This window comes from Ovis canadensis, chromosome 17 (genome assembly GCF_042477335.2).
Source record: "Ovis canadensis isolate MfBH-ARS-UI-01 breed Bighorn chromosome 17, ARS-UI_OviCan_v2, whole genome shotgun sequence".
Taxonomy (NCBI): Eukaryota; Metazoa; Chordata; class Mammalia; order Artiodactyla; family Bovidae; genus Ovis; species Ovis canadensis.
In genome coordinates this window covers 54,743,008-54,763,708 of record NC_091261.1, presented here as the reverse complement: position 1 = coordinate 54,763,708, position 20,701 = coordinate 54,743,008, and the positions used below count along the sequence as shown (strand labels likewise).

At 43.9% G+C, this 20,701-nt stretch overlaps 1 protein-coding gene and 1 pseudogene across 6 annotated transcripts in view; one reads left to right on the top strand and one right to left on the bottom strand.

The window, feature by feature from the left end:
- Nucleotides 1-4,542, bottom strand: part of CHFR (checkpoint with forkhead and ring finger domains) — a 28,470-nt gene extending 23,928 nt beyond the window's left edge. For 4 of the 6 annotated variants that reach the window (XM_069557592.1, XM_069557593.1, XM_069557594.1 and 1 more), the window contains exon 1: nt 599-4,542. In XM_069557592.1, the coding sequence (XP_069413693.1) occupies nt 599-1,136 (538 nt within the window). In that variant the 5' untranslated portion in view covers nt 1,137-4,542. The remainder of the gene's footprint in view (nt 1-598) is intronic. The other 2 variants (XM_069557596.1, XM_069557597.1) reach the window with 1 other exon arrangement.
- Nucleotides 4,543-19,219: 14,677 nt separating this feature from the next.
- Nucleotides 19,220-20,067, top strand: LOC138422319 (U2 small nuclear ribonucleoprotein B'' pseudogene; annotated as a pseudogene).
- Nucleotides 20,068-20,701: the final 634 nt, after the last annotated feature.

Genomic DNA, 20,701 nt, shown 5'->3' with positions numbered 1-20,701 from the left:
AGTTGGACATGACTGAGCGATCTTCACATATGATATTTTCACTTATGTCAAGATATTTTCTAATTTCCCTTTTGATTTCTTCTTAGACCCATTGCTTCTTTACGAATGTTATTTAATTTCCACATATCTGTGGATTTTCCAGTGTTCCTTCTGCTTTGCTTTCTAATTTCATTTCTATTAAGGTTAGAGAAGATGCTTTGGGTAGTAATAAACTTGAGAAGATCGCATTCCCCGGGATAAATTATTATATCTACTTCATAAAGTTGTGGTGAGGATTAAATAACCTGAATGAAGTACTCAGAAGTGACTGGGCAGACCATTAAGTGAATACATGGCAGCTGTTACACGAAAGCCCACTCCACTGGAAAAACTGGACGGCAGAATGCGCCCCGCCCAGGGGCCTCCCATAGCCTGGTGGGCCCGGTCTCGCCCTGCTCATATCACCAGGTTTCCGCCCTCAGGCCCCGGCTTCTATCCTTCAGTCCCCGTCCCCCACCCCCATCCCGGGTCCCTGGTCCCCCGCCCCCGTGCCCTGACCCATCCCCAGGCTTGTCCCCCGCCCGTCCCACGTTTCCCATGCCCGCTCTCCGCCCCGCACCTCTTCTTCGCCCGATGGTCCACTCCCGTTTCCTCAGGAGGACGTGCGGCTCGCCCTCCTCGGCGCCCAGGCGAAGAAGCCTCCCCCACGGCTGCTCCTGGGGCCGCTGCTCGCCTTCCCCCGGCCGCTCCATCGGATTCACATCTGACGAGACCCGGAAACGTCCGGTGAGACTCTGACCGCAAGGGCAGAGGCTGCGGCCTGCCGCTCCTCCTCGGCGCCCGCGCCCCCGCGCTGCGGCCCGCACCGCGAGCCTCCCCAGCGTCCCGCCGGACGCCCGCGCCCGTCGCCAGCTTACCCCCCGCCCCGCGCCGAACCCGGAACCGGCCGCGCAGCCACCGCTGCTGTCAACAGACATCGCAGATCCCTCAGCTGATCCGCTGGGCGGGGCCCGCGGCGTCCTTGCCCTGCGATTGGCGGGCGGTGGCAACCACTGAACGCGGCGGCTAGAGTGGAACCTGGGGGACGGACATCGAGAGTGGACACGTGGAGGCCAGCGGAGCGTGCGCAGTGGAAAGGTTGTGGGCTTGGACGCCATCTTTGATGTTGGCCGGGACGACTTGGTGTTCGCGGATCTCAGAAGTAGCTGAAGTCAGCCCCATGTTAAGTCCGCGGAGAGGGGACAGAGGAACGAGCATTGGGCACCGAAGCTAATTCCCAAAGGTGCGTTGGAAGTGCAGATGGCGTTGAGAAGTGCGAAGCGACGGTCTGCCTTACATCTGACGAGGTAAATGCAAGTTGAAAATTTCCAAAGCCAGTTTTCTGGCGATCGGAATGTTGATAGTACCCTGGGAGAGCTCTGGAAAGCACGAGCATCTCCGCATTGGCACCTCTTGGAGGCGGTGATACAGTCTCCGTTTTAAACACACGTTTCCTGGACTCAAGCGATGCTGCCTTTTGGGATCTGGCGGCGCTCCGGTGAGTGTTCCAAAGGAGATTGATCTGGGATCGTCCGTGCTGAGCGCGTGAGAGTTAAAGTGCCGAGTTCCGGAGCCGACCTTGCGGTTCAGAGCAGCGAGGCCACGTCTGACCGACCAGGACGTCGACAAGGAAGTAGCCACCCGTTTGTGTAAGAATAATTGGGTCCATCAGTTCAGTTCAGTCGCTCAATCTTGTCCGACTCTTTGCGACCCCATGAATCGCAGTACGCCAGGCCTCCCTGTCCATCACCAACTCCCGGAGTTCACTCAGACTCACGTCCATCGAGTCAGTGATGCCATCCAGCCATCTCATCCTCTGTCGTCCCCTTCTCCTCCTGCCCCCAGTCCCTCCCAGCATCAGAGTCTTTTCCAGTGAGTCAACTCTTCGCATGAGGTGGCCGAAGGACTGGAGATTCAGCTTCAGCATCATTCCTTCCAAAGAAATCCCAGGGCTGATCTCCTTCAGAATGGACTGGTTGGATCTCCTTGCAGTCCAAGGGACTCTCAAGAGTCTTCTCCAACACCACAGTTCAAAAGCATCAATTCTTCGGTGCTCAGCCTTCTTCACAGTCCAACTCTCACATCCATACATGACTACTGGAAAAACCATAGCCTTGACTAGACCGAACTTAGTCAGCAAAGTAATGTCTGCTTTTGAATATGCTATCTAGGTTGGTCATAACTTTTCTTCCAAGGAGTAAGCATCTTTTAATTTCATGGCTGCAGTCACCATCTGCAGTGATTTTGGAGCCCCCGAAAATAAAGTCTGACACTGTTTCGACTGTTTCCCCATCTATTCCCCATGAAGTGATGGGATAGGATGCCATGATCTTTGTTTTCTGAATGTTGAGCTTTAAGCCAACTTTTTCACTCTCCTCTTTCACGTTCATCAAGAGGCTTTTGAGTTCCTCTTCACTTTCTGCCACAAGGGTGGTGTCATCTGTGTTAGGGACCAAACGACGGTCTCTAGGACCTGAGTCATGTTTACCAGAAAGAGACAGGATATGCGCTCATCCTGCCTGGCCAATCATGTAACGCCAGCTACTCCTGTAACTGAGACAAAGAACTGCCTGTATATAAGCCGCCATACTCCTTTGTTCGCGGCTCTTGTCAGATTCCCTTGTGTGGGATGAGACTTGGGCCCTAGCGCGCTAGGAATAAACAAACTCCCTTCTTGCGTTTGCAATACTGTGGTGGACTTGCTCTCTCGGTCGGTTCGGAGATACGGGCTCGGAGCATAACATCTGGGGGCTCGTCCGGGATCTCCATCCCGCCGGGGAGGACAACTCTCCTGGTAGAAGGGAGTAACCTCGTTAGGAGATAAGAGCTCTGAGCACCGGTGCTAACATTGCAGAAACCCAGATTAAGTCCGGGGCCTGGTATCGTACTGGGGAGGCATCTGGCTGTAAAGTGCAGAGGCAAGTCAGCGTAAGGCCGGGGCCTGGTTTCGTGCTGGGGAGGCAGCTGGCTCTGTGAACATCCTGCAGGTAAGATTGAGTGCATTGTCGGTGGCCACCTTGTGTTTGTTATCTGTTTGTCTATTTGTGGTGTCTGCGCTGCTCTTTGTGTGCTCTGTTGGCTCCCAGTGTACTTTTCTGTGATCATGGGACAAACAACTTCTACTCCTTTATCTCTTATGATTAACCACTTCTCTGATTTCAAGTCTAGAGCTCAGAATCTTTCGTTACTGGTAAAGAAGAGCAAACTGGTGACTTTCTGTTCTGTCGAGTGGCCCACCTTTGACGTCGGATGGCCACAAGAGGGAACCTTCAATCCCCAAATTATCCAGGCAGTTAAAGAGAGGGTGCTTACTCCTAGTCCTGCCGGGCACCCAGATCAGACTCCCTACATTCTGGTCTGGCAGGATCTAGTGAGGAACCCGCCAGAATGGCTTAAACCCTTTGTTCTCGCTCCTCCTAAACCTCCCTGTCCCTCTTCCCCAACTCCAACCTCGCCAAGCCCACAGGTGCTAGTAATGAAGGCTTCCGAAGAAAAAGAAGAAAAAAAGGACGAAAATCGACCAAAGCCGGTATTCCAGGAATCTTCTCTGTATCCTAATCTGACAGATCTGGAGACCAAATTGTTCCCACCCCTGTATGCGGATCCACATCCGCCCTTGCTTCCACAGGTTTCATCGGGAGAAGCCAGGAGGAGAACCGAGCCTTCAGCTCATCCCAGAGAAGGGGGCCCCGCCCAGGGAACTCGGGGAAAAACAAGAGAAATGGCCAGTGTAGCGGAAGAAGACCCAGAAGTCCCCTCCTCCACTGTTCACGCATTTCCGGTCCGGGCGGGACCAGCCAGAGAGGGTGGAGAGCAGACATATCAGTATTGGCCCTTTTCCACTAGTGATTTGTACAGTTGGAAAACCCAGACTCCCTCCTTCTCTGAAAAACCGCAGGGTCTTATTGATCTTTTAGAGTCTATCCTTTTTACTCATAATCCCACTTAGGATGATTGTCAGCAACTGTTACAGGTGCTTTTCACTACAGAAGAGCACGAGCGGATCCTGTCAGAAGCTCAAAAAAATGTGCCAGGGGTGGATGGGAGGCCCACAATACAGCCTAACCTCATTGAGGAGGGATTCCCCTTGGTGCGACCCAACTGGGACTTCGAACGCGCTGAAGGTAGGGAGCGTCTCTGGGTATACCGTCAGACTCTTATGGCTGGCCTTAGAGCGGCCGCCAGAAAGCCAACTAATTTGGCCAAAATAAATTCAGTGAGGCAGGAACCAAATGAGAGCCCAGCAGCCTTCCTTGAAAGGATAATGGAAGCTTTTAGACAGTATACCCTATGGACCCACAGGCAGATGAGTCACGAGCGGCAGTTATGTTAGCATTTGTAAATCAAGCAGCCCCCGATATTAGAAAAAAATTACAAAAGATAGAGAGGTTAAATGAACAATCCTTGAAAGATCTAGTGAGGGCAGCCGAGAGAGTTTTTAATCATAGAGAGACCCCAGAAGAGAGAGAGGACCACATTAGAAGAAAAGAAAGAGAATTTAGAGCTGAAAAAACCCATAAAAATCAAAAAGAGCTGGCCCAGATATTTTTTGCTGGGGTTGAAAACAAAAACAGGTTCCAGAAAGGAAAAAAATTGGACTCAAAAACTGAAGAAAAAACAACAAGGCGTAAGCTTGAGAAAAACCAATGTGCGTTTTGTAAAGAGTTTGGACATTGAAAAGATAAATGCCCCAAGAAAAATCTAAAAGAGGGGCCCAAGAACCCCAAGAACGAGACTCCCTCTCCAGACAGTCATATCCTCTACGCGGGTGAGGATAGCGACTAGGGGGGTCAGGGCTCGAAGCCCCTCCCGGAGTCCTGGGTAACTATAAATGTGGAGGGGAAACCGGTTGGCTTCATGGTGGACACGGGAGCCCAATACTCAGTCTTAAACCAAAAAGATGGACCCATGTCTAAAAAAAGTAGCTGGGTGCAGGGAGCAACCGGGACTAAATGATATGGATGGACTACAAAATGGCATGTGAACTTGGGGGCCCACCAGGTAACCCATTCTTTTTTGGTGATACCTGAGTGTCCAGCGCCCTTGTTGGGAAGGGATTTACTGTCTAAAGTAAATGCCCAAATTCATTTTGACCACGGACAAGTGTCGGTTTTAGATGGGACCGGGCATCCTCTTCAGGTCTTGTCTCTGGCATTAAAAGATGAATACAGACTACTTGCCAGAGGCCCCAGCGACAATAAGCCCCGAAGTACAACCATGGGTTCAGATACCCTCAGGCCTAGGCTGAAACTGTAGGAATGGGACTAGCCAAACAGAGGCCCCCTATCATTGTGGAACTGAAAGCCAGTGCTTCCCCGGTGAGGGTACGACAGTATCCCATGAGTCAAAAGGCTCGACAAAGAATTACTCCTCATATACAATGCCTCATAGACGCTGGGGTCCTAAAAAGGTGCTGGTCCCCATGGAACACTCCCCTGTTGCCTGTGAAAAAGCCTGGGGGAACTGATTTTAGACCGGTTCAAGATCTACGAGAAGTCAACAAACGGGTGAATGATATTCATCCTATGGTTCCTAACCCTTATACATTGCTAAGCAACTTGCCTCCAAACTACATTTGGTACACTGTTTTAGATTTAAAAGATGCCTTTTTCAGTTTGCCTCTTGCCCCTGCAAGCCAAGAGATCTTTGCCTTCGAATGGCAGGAAGACGGTGGTCAGACCCCTGTGCAGCTGACATGGACTCGCTTACCACAGGGTTTCAAAAACTCGCCCATGTTATTTAATGAGGCCCTGGACGAAGACCTCCGTGAGTATCGGGTTGAACACCCTACCATTGTTTTATTACAATATGTTGATGACCTTATGCTGGCAGCGTCTACAGACAAAGAGTGCCAAGAGGCAACAGGTGACCTTCTCCAAACCTTGGGGACTTTAGGTTACCGGGCTAGTGCCAAAAAGGCCCAGATTGCCAAGCAAGAGGTTACATACCTCGGTTATAAGATAAAACAGGGCCAGAGGTGGCTAACACAGGCTATGAAAGAAACCATCCTCCAGATCCCTGAGCCGGCTAAGCCTAGACAAGTGAGAAAATTTCTGGGAACGGTGGGATATTGCCGGTTATGGATCTTGGGGTTTGCAGAAAAGGCCAGGCCCCTATATGAGGGGACCAAAGAAAACAAGGACTGGAAATGGACTGAGCCAATGAAAGAGGGCTTCCAAGAGCTCAGGCGAGCCTTGCTAGACGCTCCTGCCCTTGCCCTCCCTGATCCATCTAAGCCTTTCCAATTATTTGTAGATGAAAAGCGGGGGATAGGAAAAGGGGTACTAACACAGAGATGGGGACCATGGAAGCGACCTGTAGCTTACCTTTCCAAGAGACTGGACCCAGTGGCAGCCGGATGGCCACCTTGCCTCCGTATCATCGCGGTCACCGCGCTCTTAGTCCACGATGCTGATAAACTGACTTATAGACAGAGACTCTTGGTCTACACTCCTCATGCCATAGAGAGAGTTTTAAAGCAACCCCCAGGTGAATGGATTTCTAATGCCCGCTTGACGCACTACCAGGCCTTGCTACTTGACACCCCACGGATTCATTTCCAAACGCCCTGCACTCTAAATCCGGCCACTCTTTTGCCCAATCCGGAGGAAAATAGCCCCCTCCATGATTGTGATGAGATACTGGCCGGGGTAATAGCAATGCGAAAGGACTTAACCGATACTCCACTGGGTAACAGTGAGCTAAAATGGTTCACAGACGGCAGCAGTTATGTAAAAGATGGACAGAGACGGGCGGGAGCCGCAGTAGTAGATGACTCTGGACAGACGATATGGGCAGAGGCCCTTCCCCCGGATACCTCAGCACAAAAGGCAGAGTTAATTGCCCTGATCCAAGCATTAGAGAGAGCCAAAGGAAAAAGAATAACTATTTTCACTGACAGTCGCTATGCTTTTGGCACGGTATACATCCAGAGCCCGATATATTGGGAACGGGGGTTTTTGACAGCTGAAGGAAAAGAAATTAAAAACTTGCCTGAAATCCGTAGACTTTTAGAGGCTGTACAGATGCCTCAGGCTGTGTCAATAGTACTCGTACCTGGCACGAGGGAATCGTGCCGCAGACCTGGCAGCTCGAAAAGTAGCTGATAAAGATTTCATCACCCCTGTGTTGGCGATCGGACTTCCACCTCCAGGTATGGGAACTCTGCCCCCAACCCCTGAGTATTCATCCACAGACTTTGCTTGGATCCAAAAACACACCAACCTTCAAAAAGATAAAGATGGATGGTACCGAGACTCAGACGGCTACTTGATACTCCCTGCTCAGTTGGGACGGCAACTATGTGAGCATTTGCACTTGTCTACTCATCTGGGAGAAAAGAAGACTCTGATGCTCTTTCAAACTGCGCGCCTGCGATTTCCCCGGCACCAGACAACTGTAAAGAGCATAGTGCATGCTTGTAAGGCGTGTCAACAGATAAGGCCAGGAAAAGGACAACATGCAGGACTGAGGTATCGGGGAGAAGGACCAGGGCAACACTGGGAAATAGATTTCACCGAGGTAAGGCCAGGCAAGTATGGTTACCAGTACTTGTTAATGTTGGTGGATACCTTCTCAGGGTGGGTGGAAGCTTTTCCTACAAAGGGAGAAACTGCGATGATAGTGGCAAAAAAAGATTTTAGAAGAAATAGTTCCCAGGTTTGGCCTGCCAGTGACCATCGGCTCTGATAATGGACCTGCTTTTGTGAGTCAAATAGTTCAGAGCTTTGCCCTAGCCCTGGGGACTAAATGGAAGTTACATTGTGAATACAGTCCACAGAGCTCAGGGCAAGTAGTTTCTAAAAGAAACTTGAACTAAATTGGCTATAGAGACTGGCGGGGACTGGGTGACCCTCCTTCCCTTCGCCCTCTTCTGTGCGCGTAATACTCCTTATCAACTTAATCTGACCCCATTTGAGATTCTGTATGGGAGACATCCCCCTGCATGTCCAATATTTGAAGGGAAGAAACTACCGCCTCCCACGTTGGGGCAACTCCAAGAGGCCTTGATGGCCTTAAGCAAGGTGCACTCTCGTGTCTGGAAACTGCTCCGGGAAATACATGTGGGTCAAAATAAGGGAACTATTCCCTCACATGACATTGGCCCAGGAGACTGGGTATGGGTCAAAAGGCACCAAACCAAGGCACTAGAACCCAAATGGAAGGGTCCTTATGTTGTTCTTCTTACCACCCCAACCGCCCTAAAGGTTGACGGTATCGGGCCTTGGGTGCATTGCAACCACGTACGCCCAGCTGCTTCAGCAGAGCAAAAAGATGCTAAGAAAGAATGGGAAGCATCTCTGCACCCGTCCAACCCCTTGAGGCTAAAGCTTCGAAGGCGCCAACAGGACCAGGACAACTCGGCTGGGCCCTCTTGTGGATGACCCAGTTACTCTGCTCCGGAGTTGCCAGCATGAACCCGCATCAACCCGTCAAAATCACCTGGAAGCTGCAAAATGGACTAACACGAGAGGTGCTAAACTCCACTAGTGCAGTACATCCACCAAACACATGGTGGCCAGACTTGTACTTTGACCTTAAGCTGATGGTAAATGTGCCTTGGGCTAGGGGTTATCTCTGAGAACAAGGGTTCTGGTCATGCCCAGGTGCACCCAGGCATGACTGGAAGACCTGGGGGGGGGGCACAAGACTCTTATTGTAAAACTTGGGATTGTGTTACTTCTAATGATGGACCTCGGCGCTGGGAAGTAGGAAATCGAGATTTACTTAATTTTTCATTCGCCACGCCCCTCCCTAGGGTCCTCAGAGATCCAACTTTTAGCTGTGAAAGTTGCAGTTATGCACAAGTCAGAATAAGGTTCAATCCAGAAAAAAGCAAAAAAGAGGGGACCTGGATCTCTGGCCTATCTTGGGGGCTACAGACGAGGGAATCAGGAGGGTTTGGGGTTGATGGGAAAGGGATTATAGTAGTGAGCCAGGTCTTAGAGCCAATTCTTATACACAGTATCGGGCCCATCAAAGTAGAAAAGCTGGCTGTAACCCCCCACCTAACGACTTCCATGCCAACATCTTTGGCAGTGAGTCCCGAAGCAGAAGCGCTAGCTGAAATAGATCCCCTATGGAAGCTGATTAGGGCAGCTTATGCCACCCTGAATCAGACCCATCCTGAGGCAACTAAATCTTGTTGGTTATGTTACAACTTAATTCCCCCTTATTACGAAGCAGTAGGCCTCAATGCCTCTTATGACTTGGCCAACAGCACCGACCCTCCTCAATGTCACTGGGGGGACCGAAAGGTGGGTCTGACGATGAAAGAGGTATGGGGAAAGGGCTTATGCATGGGCACGGTGTTACCAGCAAAGTCTCCACTTTGTGTGCATGTCATCGAGCCTGATGATTTGCCTGTAGCTAAATGGTTAATATCTCAAATGGGGGGATGGTGGGTGTGTTCACACATGGGGCTAACTCCATGCCTGCATAGCTCAATCTTTGACCCCAAAGAAGAATTCTGTGTTATGGTGGCTGTCATGCCAAAGATTCTGTACCGACCAGAGAAAGCAATATATGATTATTGGGCCCAGAAATTAACTCTAAATCCTCCAAAAAGAACTTATAAAGTTAAGAGGGAACCTCTTACTGCCATAACCATAGCAACTATGTTCGGTCTTGGAATAGCCGGGGCTGGAACCGGAATAACAGCTCTGTCCCTGCAAGGCCAAGGATTTAACTCCCTGAGAGCGGCCATAGATGAAGACATTACCCATATAGAGCAATCTATTAGTCATTTAGAATCATCTCTAACTTCTCTATCTGAAGTAGTTCTGCAAAACAGGAGGAGATTAGATCTGCTCTTTCTGCAACAAGGGGGACTCTGTGCTGCCCTAGGAGAAGAGTGCTGTTTCTATGCGGATCATACAGGAATAGTTAGAGAATCTATGGCCAAAGTGAGAGATGGACTAGCCCAACGTAAATGAGAATGTGAGGCTCAACAGGGATGGTTTGAATCTTGGTTTCAACAATCCCCTTGGCTGACTACCTTAATCTCCACCTTGCTAGGACCCCTGCTAGTACTTTTACTAATGCTTACCTTCGGCCCATGTATTATCAATAGACTTGTAGCCTTTGTAAAGGAACACATAAATACAGTACAGCTGTTTGTGCTTCGACAACAATATCAAACTGTGTCTCAGGACCGAGAGGAAGATTCCTCTATATGATCTAAGGACGGGGGGAATGTTAGGGACCAAACGACGGTCTCTAGGACCTGAGTCATGTTTACCAGAAAGAGACAGGGTATGTGCTCATCCTGCCTGGCCAATCATGTAACGCCAGCTACTCCTGTAACTGAGACAAAGAACTGCCTGTATATAAGCCGCCATACTCCTTTGTTCGCGGCTCTTGTCAGATTCCCTTGTGTGGGATGAGACTTGGGCCCTAGCGCGCTAGGAATAAACAAACTCCCTTCTTGCGTTTGCAATACTGTGGTGGACTTGCTCTCTCGGTCGGTTCGGAGATATGGGCTCAGAGCATAACAATCTGCATATCTGAGGTTATTGATATTTCTCCCGGCAATCTTGATTCCAGCTTGTGTTTCTTCCAGTCCAGTGTTTCTCATGAGGTACTCTGCATAGAAGTTAAATAAGCAGGGTGACAATATACAGCCTTGACGTACTCCTTTTCCTATTTGGAACCAGGCTGTTGTTCCATGTCCAGTTCTAACTGCTGCTTCCTGACCTGCATACAGATTTCTCAAGAGGCAGGTCAGGTGCTCTGGTATTCCCATCTCTTTCAGAATTTTCCACAGTTTATTGTGATCCACACAGTCAAAGGCTTTGGCTTAGTCAATAAAGCAGAAATAGATATTTTTCTGGAACTCTCTTGCTTTTTCGATGATCCAGCGGATATTGGCAATTTGATCTCTGGCTCCTCTGCCTTTTCTAAAACCAGCTTGAACATCAGGTAGCTCACGGTTCACGTATTGCTGAAGCCTGGCTTGGAGAATTTTGAGCATTACTTTACTAGCGTGTGAGATGAGTGCAACTGTGTGGTTGTTTGAGCATTCTTTGGCATTGCCTTTGGGATTGGAATGAAAACTGACCTTTTCCAGTCCTGTGGCCATTGCTGAGTTTTCCAAGTTTGCTGGCATATTGAGTGCAGCACTTTCACAGCATCATCTTTCAGGATTTGAAATAACTTGACTGGAAAATTCCATCACCTCTACTAGCTTTGTTCTTAGTGACGCTTTCTAAGGCCCACTTGACTTCACATTCCAGGATGTCTGGCTCTAGATGAGTGATCACACCATCGTGATTATCCTGGTCGTGAAGATGTTTTTTGTACAGTTCTTCCGTGTATTCTTGCCACCTCTTCTTAGTATCTTCTGCTTCTGTTAGGTCCATACCATTTCTGTCCTTTATCGAGCCCATCTTTGCATGAAATGTTCCCTTGGTATCTCTAATTTTCTTGAAGAGATCTGTAGTCTTTCCCATTCTGTTCTTTTCCTCTATTTCTTTGCATTGATCACTGAAGAAGGCTTTCTTATCTCTACTTGCTATATGCAGAAGACCTGGGTTCAATTCCTGGATCAGGAAGATCCCCTGGAGAAGGAAATGGCAACCCAATCCAGTATTCTTGCCTGGAAAATCCCATGGACAGAGTGCCTGGCAGGCTATATAGTCCATGGGGTCACAAGAGTCAGATATGACTTAGCGGCTAAGCCACCACCAAAGTACAGAAGTTGGTGGAGTGGGAGGACATAGAATCTGCATCTCCTCACCACAAAAGTACCTAACCAGACACCGTTGGGGGACCTTGATACCCACGTGGATGGGAGCAACCCCCAAGTGATGGGGGTCAGACATGGGTGGGTGGGAAAGGGCAGGAGCAGTGGAAATATGACAGGCGCCATGTGGATCCTGGGGGTATGAGAGGGAGTTGGGAAGGAAGAGTGGAGCTAGACAGGGAGGGATCCTCAGGGACTGGAGGATCAAGGGGAATGCATCTACCATTTCCCCCCACTCTCTCTGCCCCTGGGAGCCTGCTGAGGTCCCTGGCCTGATCCTCCATACTTTGAAGCAGCAGGCACTCTGGGGTCCCCTCTGGGCTGTGCTGGGCATAGGCCCTGCCCACAGGCCCTCCCCCCACCATTCCAAGGGCTTTTTCTAGCTGTACAGATCATGAGGCTATACCCTGCCCCTAAGCCCTGATCCCCACAGCCAAGGTTTTTTTCCAGTAATTTTTTTTTGTGGTTCTGTTATAATTTCTGCTGGTTGTTTCATTTATAGTTTTATTTTTCTAATATATCAGTTAAATTTCCTAAATTTATTTTATTTTTTATGCTTTGTTGTTGTCCCCCCCTTTTTTGTTTTGTTTGTTTTTATTTCTGTGTCATTTTGCCATGCTTAGTTCATGGGCCAAAGGTCAGGCCTGAACTCCTGTGATTGGAGCACTGAGTCTGAACTGCTGAACTAACAGAACCTTAGACCACAGGGACTGTTAATTGAAGTGAGATCTTCCAGAAGTATGCATCTCAACCCCTAGACCTGGTTCTGCCCAACTGCCTACAAACTCTAGTTCTGGAAACCTCAGGCCAAACAATAGTAAGACAGGATCACAGACCCACTCAAAAAAAGAGAGAGAGAGAGAGAGAGAGAGAACAGAAAAGTATGTTACAGATGAAGGAACAAGGTAAAATCCTATAAGACCAAATAAATAAGGAGGAAATAGGCAACATACCTAAAAAAGAATTTATAATAATAATGATCCAAAATCTTGGAAATAAAATAGAGGCACAGATAGAGAAAATACAAGAAATGTTTAACAAAGACCTAGAGGAACTATAGAACAAACAGAGATGAACAACACAATAACTGAAAGAAAAATACACTAGAATGAATCAATAGCAGAATAACTGAGGCAGAAGAACAAATAAGTGAACTGGAAGATAGAATGGTGGGAATAATTGCTGAGGAGCAGAATAAGGAAAAAAGAATAAAAAGAATTGAAGACAGTCTCAGAGACCTCACTAAGCTCACTAACATTCAAATTATAGAGGTCCCAGAAGAAGAAGAGAAAAAGGAGTCTGAGAAAATATTTGAAGAGATTATAGTTGAAAACTTCCTAATCATGGGAAAGGAAATAGCCTTCCAAGTTCAGGAAGTGCAAAGAGTCCCACAAATGATTAACCCTAAGACAAACACACCAACACACATATTAATCAAACTAACAAATGTTAAGCACAAAAAAGTATTGAAAGCAGCAAGGATAAAACAAAAAATAACATACAAGGGAATTCCCATAAGGCTACAAGCTGACTTTTCAGCAGAAACTCTGTAGGCCATAAGGGGGTGGCAGGATATGTTTAAAGTGATGAATGGGAAAAACCTACAACAGATACTACTCTATTCAGCAAGGATCTCATTCAGACTTGATCAAAAAGCCAAAAGCTTTACAGACAAGCGAAAAAGAGAATTCAGCACTACCAAGCCAGCTTTACAACAAAAGCTAAGGAAATTCTCTAGGCAGGAAACAAGAAAGAGATACACAAAAACCCAAAACAATTAAGAAAATGGTGATAGGAACATTCATATCAATAACTACCTTAAATGTAAATAGATTAAATGCCCCAACAGACACAGACTGGTTGAATGCATACAAAAACAAGATCTGTATGTATGTTGTCTGCAAGAGACTTCAGACCTAGGGATACTGAAAATGAGGGGATGTACAGATATTCCATGTAAATGGAAATTTTAAAAAAGTTGCAGTAGCAATACTTGTATCAGATAAAATAGATTTGAAAAGAAATACTGTTGCAAGAGATAAGTAAGGGCTAATAATGATCAAGGGATTAATCCAGAAAGAAGATATAACAATTATTGATATAAACATTTATGCACCCAAGGTGGCACTAGTGGTAAAGAATCCACCTGCCAGTGCAGAAGATGCAAGAGATGCAGGATTTTCCCTGGGTCTCGAAGATGCCCTGGAGAAGGAAACAGCAACCCACTCCAGTATTCTTGCCTGGAAAATTCCAAAGACAGAGGAGCCTGGCAGGCTATAGTCCGCTGTGTTGCTAAGAGTCAGATGCAACTGAGCACAGCCAACAGTAGCACATCAATACATAAGGCAAATGCTAATAACCGTAAAAGGGGAAATGGACAGTAATACAATAATAGTGGGGGACCTTAACATCCCTCTCATCAGTGGACAGATTATCAAACAGAAAATAAGTTAAAAAACACCAGCTTTAAATAACAAAATAGATCAGATAAACTTAACTGATATTTATAGTATGTTCTACCCCAAAATGGCAGAATACACTTTTTTCTCAATTGTACATGAAATATCCTCTAAGATAGACCACATTTTGGGTCACAAAACATGCCTTGTAAAATTTAAGAAAACTGAATTTACATCAAGCATCTTTCCTGACCACAATACAACACTATGAAATTAGACATCAATTACAGAGGGAGAAAAAAAACTGTAAAAATGCAAACACATGGAGACTAAACAGTGTGCTGCTAAATAATCACTGAAGAAATTAAACAGGAAATAAAAAATACATAGAAACAGATGACAACAAAAGCATAACAACCCCAAACCAATGGACCACAGCAAAAGCAGTTCTAAGAAGTTTATAGTAATTAAATCTAATCTCAAGAAACAAAAAAATACCTCAAACAATGTAATCTTACACTTAAATCAACTAAAGAAAGAAGCATGAAGAAAATCCAAAGTTAGTGAATGAAATAAATCACAAAGATCAGAGCAGAAATAAATGAAACAAATGAAAACAATAACAAACATTAACAAAAGTAAAAGTTGGTTCATTGAGAAGAGAAACAAAATTGATGAATATTTAGCCAGACTATCAAGAAAGAAAAGGGAGAGGACTCAAATTGATAAAATTAGGAATGGAAAATTTCTAATAAAGGGAAAATTTCCAAAATTTCTAAAAGGAAAAATTACAACTGACACCACAGAAATATGAAGGATCTTAAGAGACTACTATAAGCAACTATAGCCAATAAAATGGACCACCTGGAAGAAATCTACAAATTCTTGGAAAGGTACAACTTTCCAAGACTGAACCAGGAAGAAGTAGGAAATATAAACAGACCAATCCTAAGTAATGAAATTGAAACTGCAACTGAAAGTCCTCCAACAAACAACAGTCCAGGACCAGATGACTTCACATGTGAATTCTATTAAACATTTAGAGGAGAGCTAACACTGATCCTCCACAAACTTTTCCAAAAAATTCTGGAGGGAGGAACACTCACAAATTTGTTCTATGAGGCCACCATCATCCTGATACCAAAACCACACAAAGATAAAATAAAAAAAGAGAATTATAGATCAATATCACTGAACACAACCAAAAATTCTCGACAAAGTATTAGCAAAGAGAATCCATTAAATTGGCAAAGAGAACACATTAAAAGCATCCTACACTATGATCAAGTGGGGTTTATACCAGGAATGCAAAGGTTCTTCAATATATGCAAATCAATCAATGTGATACACCATAGTAACAAAAAAGAAAACCAATGTCTTCATCTCAATAGATGCAGAAAAATCTTTTGACAAAATTCAACATCCATTTATGATAAAGTGGGCACAGAGGGAACCTACCTTAACATAATAAAGGCCATATATGACAAACCCATAGCAAACATCATTCTCTAGCAAACATCATTCTCAAAGCTGAAAGCATTTCCTCTATGATCAGAGCAGAGACAAGGATGTCCATTCTTGCCACTCTTATTTGATATAGTTTTGGAAGTCCTAGCCACAGCAATCAGAGAGAAAAAAGGAATGCAAATTGCAAAAGAAGAAGTAAAACTGTCACTGTTTGCAGATGATATACTATATATAGAAATCCTAAAGATGCCACCAGAATACTATTGGAGCTAATCAATGAATTTAGTAAAGTTGCAGGATACAAAATTAGTGCACAGAAATCTCTTGCATACCTATATACTAACAACAAAAGAACAGGAATTGAAATTAATGAAACAATCCCATTTACTATTGCAACAAAAAGAAGAAAATTCCGGGGAATAAACCTACATAAGGAGGCAAAAGACATGCACTCAGAAAACTATAAAACACTGATGAAAAAAATCAAAAAATGACACAAATAGATGGAGAAATATACCATGTTCTTAGATTGGAAGAATCAATATTGTGAAAATGAATATACTATCCAAAGCAAACTACATATTCAATGCAATTCCTATCAAGTTACCAGTGGTATTCTTCACAGAATTAGAACAAAAAAATCTTACAATTTGTATGGAAACACAAAAGACTCCAAATAGCCAGAGTAATTTTGAGAAAGAAAAACCAAAGTTGGAGGAATCAGGCTCCCTGACTTTATACTACAAAGCTACAGTAATCAAGACAGTATGCTACTGGTACAAAAACAGAAATATACACCAATGGTATGGGACAGAAAGCCCAAAGATAAGCCTATACACCTATGGTCACCTAATATATGACAAAGGAGGCAAGAATATACAATGGAAAAAAGACAGCCTCTTCAATAAATGGTTCTGGGAAAGCTGGACAGCTACATCTTAAAGAATGAGTTTAGAACACTAACATCATACACAAAAGTAAACTCAAAATGGATTAAAGATCCAAATGTAATAAGACTGGTCACTACAAAAACTCTTAGAGGAAAACATAGGAAAAGCACTCTTCAACATAAACCACAGTAAGATCTTTTTTGACTCACTTCCCAGAGTAATGAAAATAAAATCTAAACAAATGGGACCTAATTAAGCTTAGAAGCTTTTGCACAGCAAGGGAAACCATAAATAAGACTAAAAGATAACCCTCAGACTGGGAGAAAATATTTGCAAATGAAGCAATGGAGAAAGGATTAATCTCTAAAATATACAAAGAGCTCATTATCAAAAAAGCAAACAATCCAATCAAAAAAATAGATGGAAGACCTAAATAGGCATCTCCCCCCAAAAGACATACAAATAGCCAAAAGGCACATGATAAAATACTGAACATTGCTAATTATGATCATTATATTTCTATCTTATGTTACTATAAGTAGTATTATAATATGCTAATTATAATTATTAGAGAAATGTAAATCAAAACTGTAATAAGGTATCACCTCAGGTCAGAACGGCTGTCATAAAAAAATCTATAAATAATAAATGCTGGAGAGGGTGTGGAGAAAAGGGAAACTTTTTGCATTGTTGGTGAGATTATAAATTGATACAGCTACTGTGAAGAACAGTATGGAGGTTCCTTAGGAAGCTAAAAATAGAATTACCATATAATCCAGTAATCTCACTACTGGGCATATACCTTGTGAAAACCATAATTCAAAAGGACACATGTATCCCAACATTCACTGCAGCACTATTTACAGTAGCCAGCACACAGAAACAATCTAAATGTCCAATGGTAGATGAATGGATAAAGAAGATGTGGTACATATATACAATGAAATGTTACTCAGCTGCTAAATGGAATGAAGCAGGGTCATTTTTAGAGATGTGGGTGGACCTAGAGTCTGTCATACAGAGTGAAGTAAGCCAGAAAGAGAAAAATAGATATCATATAACAATGTATATATGTGAAATCTAGAAAAATGGTACAGTCTCCAAGTCAGGAGGAGAGACAGATGTAGAGAATGGACTTGTGGACCCAGGGGAGGAAGGGGAGTATGGGAATAATTGAGAGATTAGGACTGATATATACATTGTGCTATGCAGTGCTTAGTTGCTTGTCAGTCATGTCTGACTCTTTGCGACCCTATGGACTATAGCCCTCCAGGCTCCTCTGTCCACGGGGATTCTCCAGGCAAGAATACTGGAGTGGTTGCCATGCCCTTCTCCAGGGGATCTTCCCAATCCAAGGATCGAACCTGGGTCTCCCACATTGCAGGCGATTTCTTTACTATCTAAATCACCAGGGAAGCGCAAGAACACTGGACTGGGTAACCTATCCCTTCTCCAGGGGAACTTCCTGACCCAGGAATCGAATCAGCGTCTCGTCTCCTGCATTGAAGGCAGGTTCTTTACCAGCTGAGCTACCTGGGAAGCATGATATATAAACTACCATGTATAAAGTAGATAGCTAGTGGGAACCTGCTACAAAGCACAGGGAGCTCAGCTCAGTGCTCTGTGATGATCTAGATGGTTGGGGTGTGGGAAAGAGGTCCAAAGAGGGAGGAGTTACATGCATGCATATGGCTGACCACTTCATTGTACAGCAGACACTAACACAACATTGTAAAGCAGTTTTATTCCAATAAAAAACCAATGTAGAAGAGAATAAATACTACTGAAAATTGATCCTTTGATTAGTGAAACTCACTTCTGGTCAAGAAGAAGCAAGAAAGAGGAAAAAAGAGCCTTCTTGGTGGCTCAGTGGTAAAGCAACTGTCTGCAAATGCAGGAGACATGAGTTTGATCCCTGACTTGGGAAGATCTCACATGTCAAGAAACAGCTAAGCCCACGCATGACAACTACTGAGCCTGTGCTCTAGAGGCTGGGAGCTGCAACTGCTGAAGCCCACGTGCCCTACAGCCTATACTCTACAACAAGAGAAGCCACCACAATGAGAAGCCTGGGGGTCACAACTAGAGTGTAGCCCCGGCTCACTGCAACTAGAGAAAAGCTTGCAGAGTAAAGACGCAGCATAGCCAGAAATAAACAAATAAAATTTTTAAAAAAAGAAAGAGGAAAAAATATATTTCCAATATCCAGAATGAAAATGGGGATATCACAATAGAATTTACATCAAAGTAAATGAATAAATAATTAATATAACATAAATGAAAGTAAAAGAAGGTTTTGTAGTAGGCGAACACAATTGACAGTTTAGATATTATGGACAAATTCCTTAAAAATCACAAGTCAAAATGGACACAATAAGAAAAAAACTAATTCAGTCCTAAATCTATGGAAGAAATTGGTTCTAAAAATAAAAACCTTTCCACAAAAAAAGCTTGATGCCTAGATGACTTCATCAGTGAATTCTTCTGACATTTAAAGAAGAAATAATTCCAATTCTATAAACATTGGAGTTATTCCAGAAAATAGGAAAAGTTAGAGAATACTTTCCCCAAATATTTGAGACCTGCATAACTTTGGTGCCAAATCCAAACAAGCACATTAGAAAAAATGAAAACGTAGACATTTCTTTTTTATGAAGAGAGACTCAAAAGTCATAAACAGGTGTAATCTAGTGATATTTAAAAATTATATCATGAGAGATTCTTACAGGACATGGTAGGACCCTCTGGCTATTTGAACACTATAACCCCAAACACAGATATCACACCAAATCATCCAATTTACATTAACAATATGAATGACAAAAAAGAAGAAGAGACGTCTGTATGCTCTGTTTTCTCAGTTTGGCCACGTGGTAGATACTGTGTCTTTAAAGACCATGAAGATGAGGGGGCAAGCCTTTGTTACATTTAAGGAACTGAGCTCATCTGCAAATGCCTTGAGACAGTTATAAGGATTTCCATGTTATGGCAAACTGATGCAAATCCAGTATGCAAAAACAGATTCGGATATAATATATAACGTGTGGCACTCTTGCTGAAAAAAGAAAAAAGCCAAAACTGTGGAACTGACTGCAAAAACCAACCATGGACAAAAAGCCTGGTCAGGGAACACCAAATTCAGCTAATATCCAAGGAAATGCTGCACCAATCCTCAGGTCCCTGATTACCCTCCAAACAGTACTTTATTCCTTAAAAATTTACCAGAAGAGACTAGTGAGATGATATTATCCATGTTGTTTAATCACTTCTCTGGTTTTAAGGAAGTACGTTAGGTACCTGAGAGGAACTGACATTGCTTTTGTTGAATCTGAAAATGATGGACAGGCTGGAGCTGCCAGAGATGCTCTACAGGGATTTGAGATCACATTGTCCCATGCCATGATGATAACCTATGCCAAAAAATAACATTTGGGATAACTGTCTTTAAAGGACTGGTATTATTTATAGTTTTTGTTTTGATAACATTTGGCCAGGCCATTTTAATAGTTGGGGGGAGAGGGGCAGTGTATGTGAAATTGTTGAAAGGATTTTAAAAAATTACGTGGTCTTTGTTTAGCCTTAGTGAACTATGGACTGCGAAGGCCTTAATTTTGTACAATAAAACTTTTATTTGTATTCTGTAAAAAAACTATATCATGTTATGGTTTATACTATCCATTCAAGGATGGTTTAATGTTAAAAAAAAAACAAAACACCACACAATCACACTGTGATTCACCACATTTACAGAAGAAAGGAGAAGAAGCAACTCAAAATATGCAAAAAAAAGTTGATGAAATTAAATAGGTATTTAAAGCAAAAGTTCTTAAAACTATTAATAGGAACTTCTTTAATCTGATAAACTATATCTATTAAAAAATCTTTCAGAGACACTTCATGATGCAAACACATAATTTAATTTTAGATGAAAATATGTACTATTCTCTCCTTACATATAAGAACAGAGAAAATTACAACTATTATCTCTTTAATTCAACAAGGAATATTGGTGTTCCTAACCAGTACAATAAGTTTTTTTAAAAGTGTGAGGATTAGAAAGAATGAAAGAAAACTAGTCATTCTTACACACTATGTACTTAGAAAACCCAAAAGAATCTACAAATAAATTCTTGGAATTAAGTGAATTTAGCAGAGCTGTTAGGTATTGACATAATGTCAATATA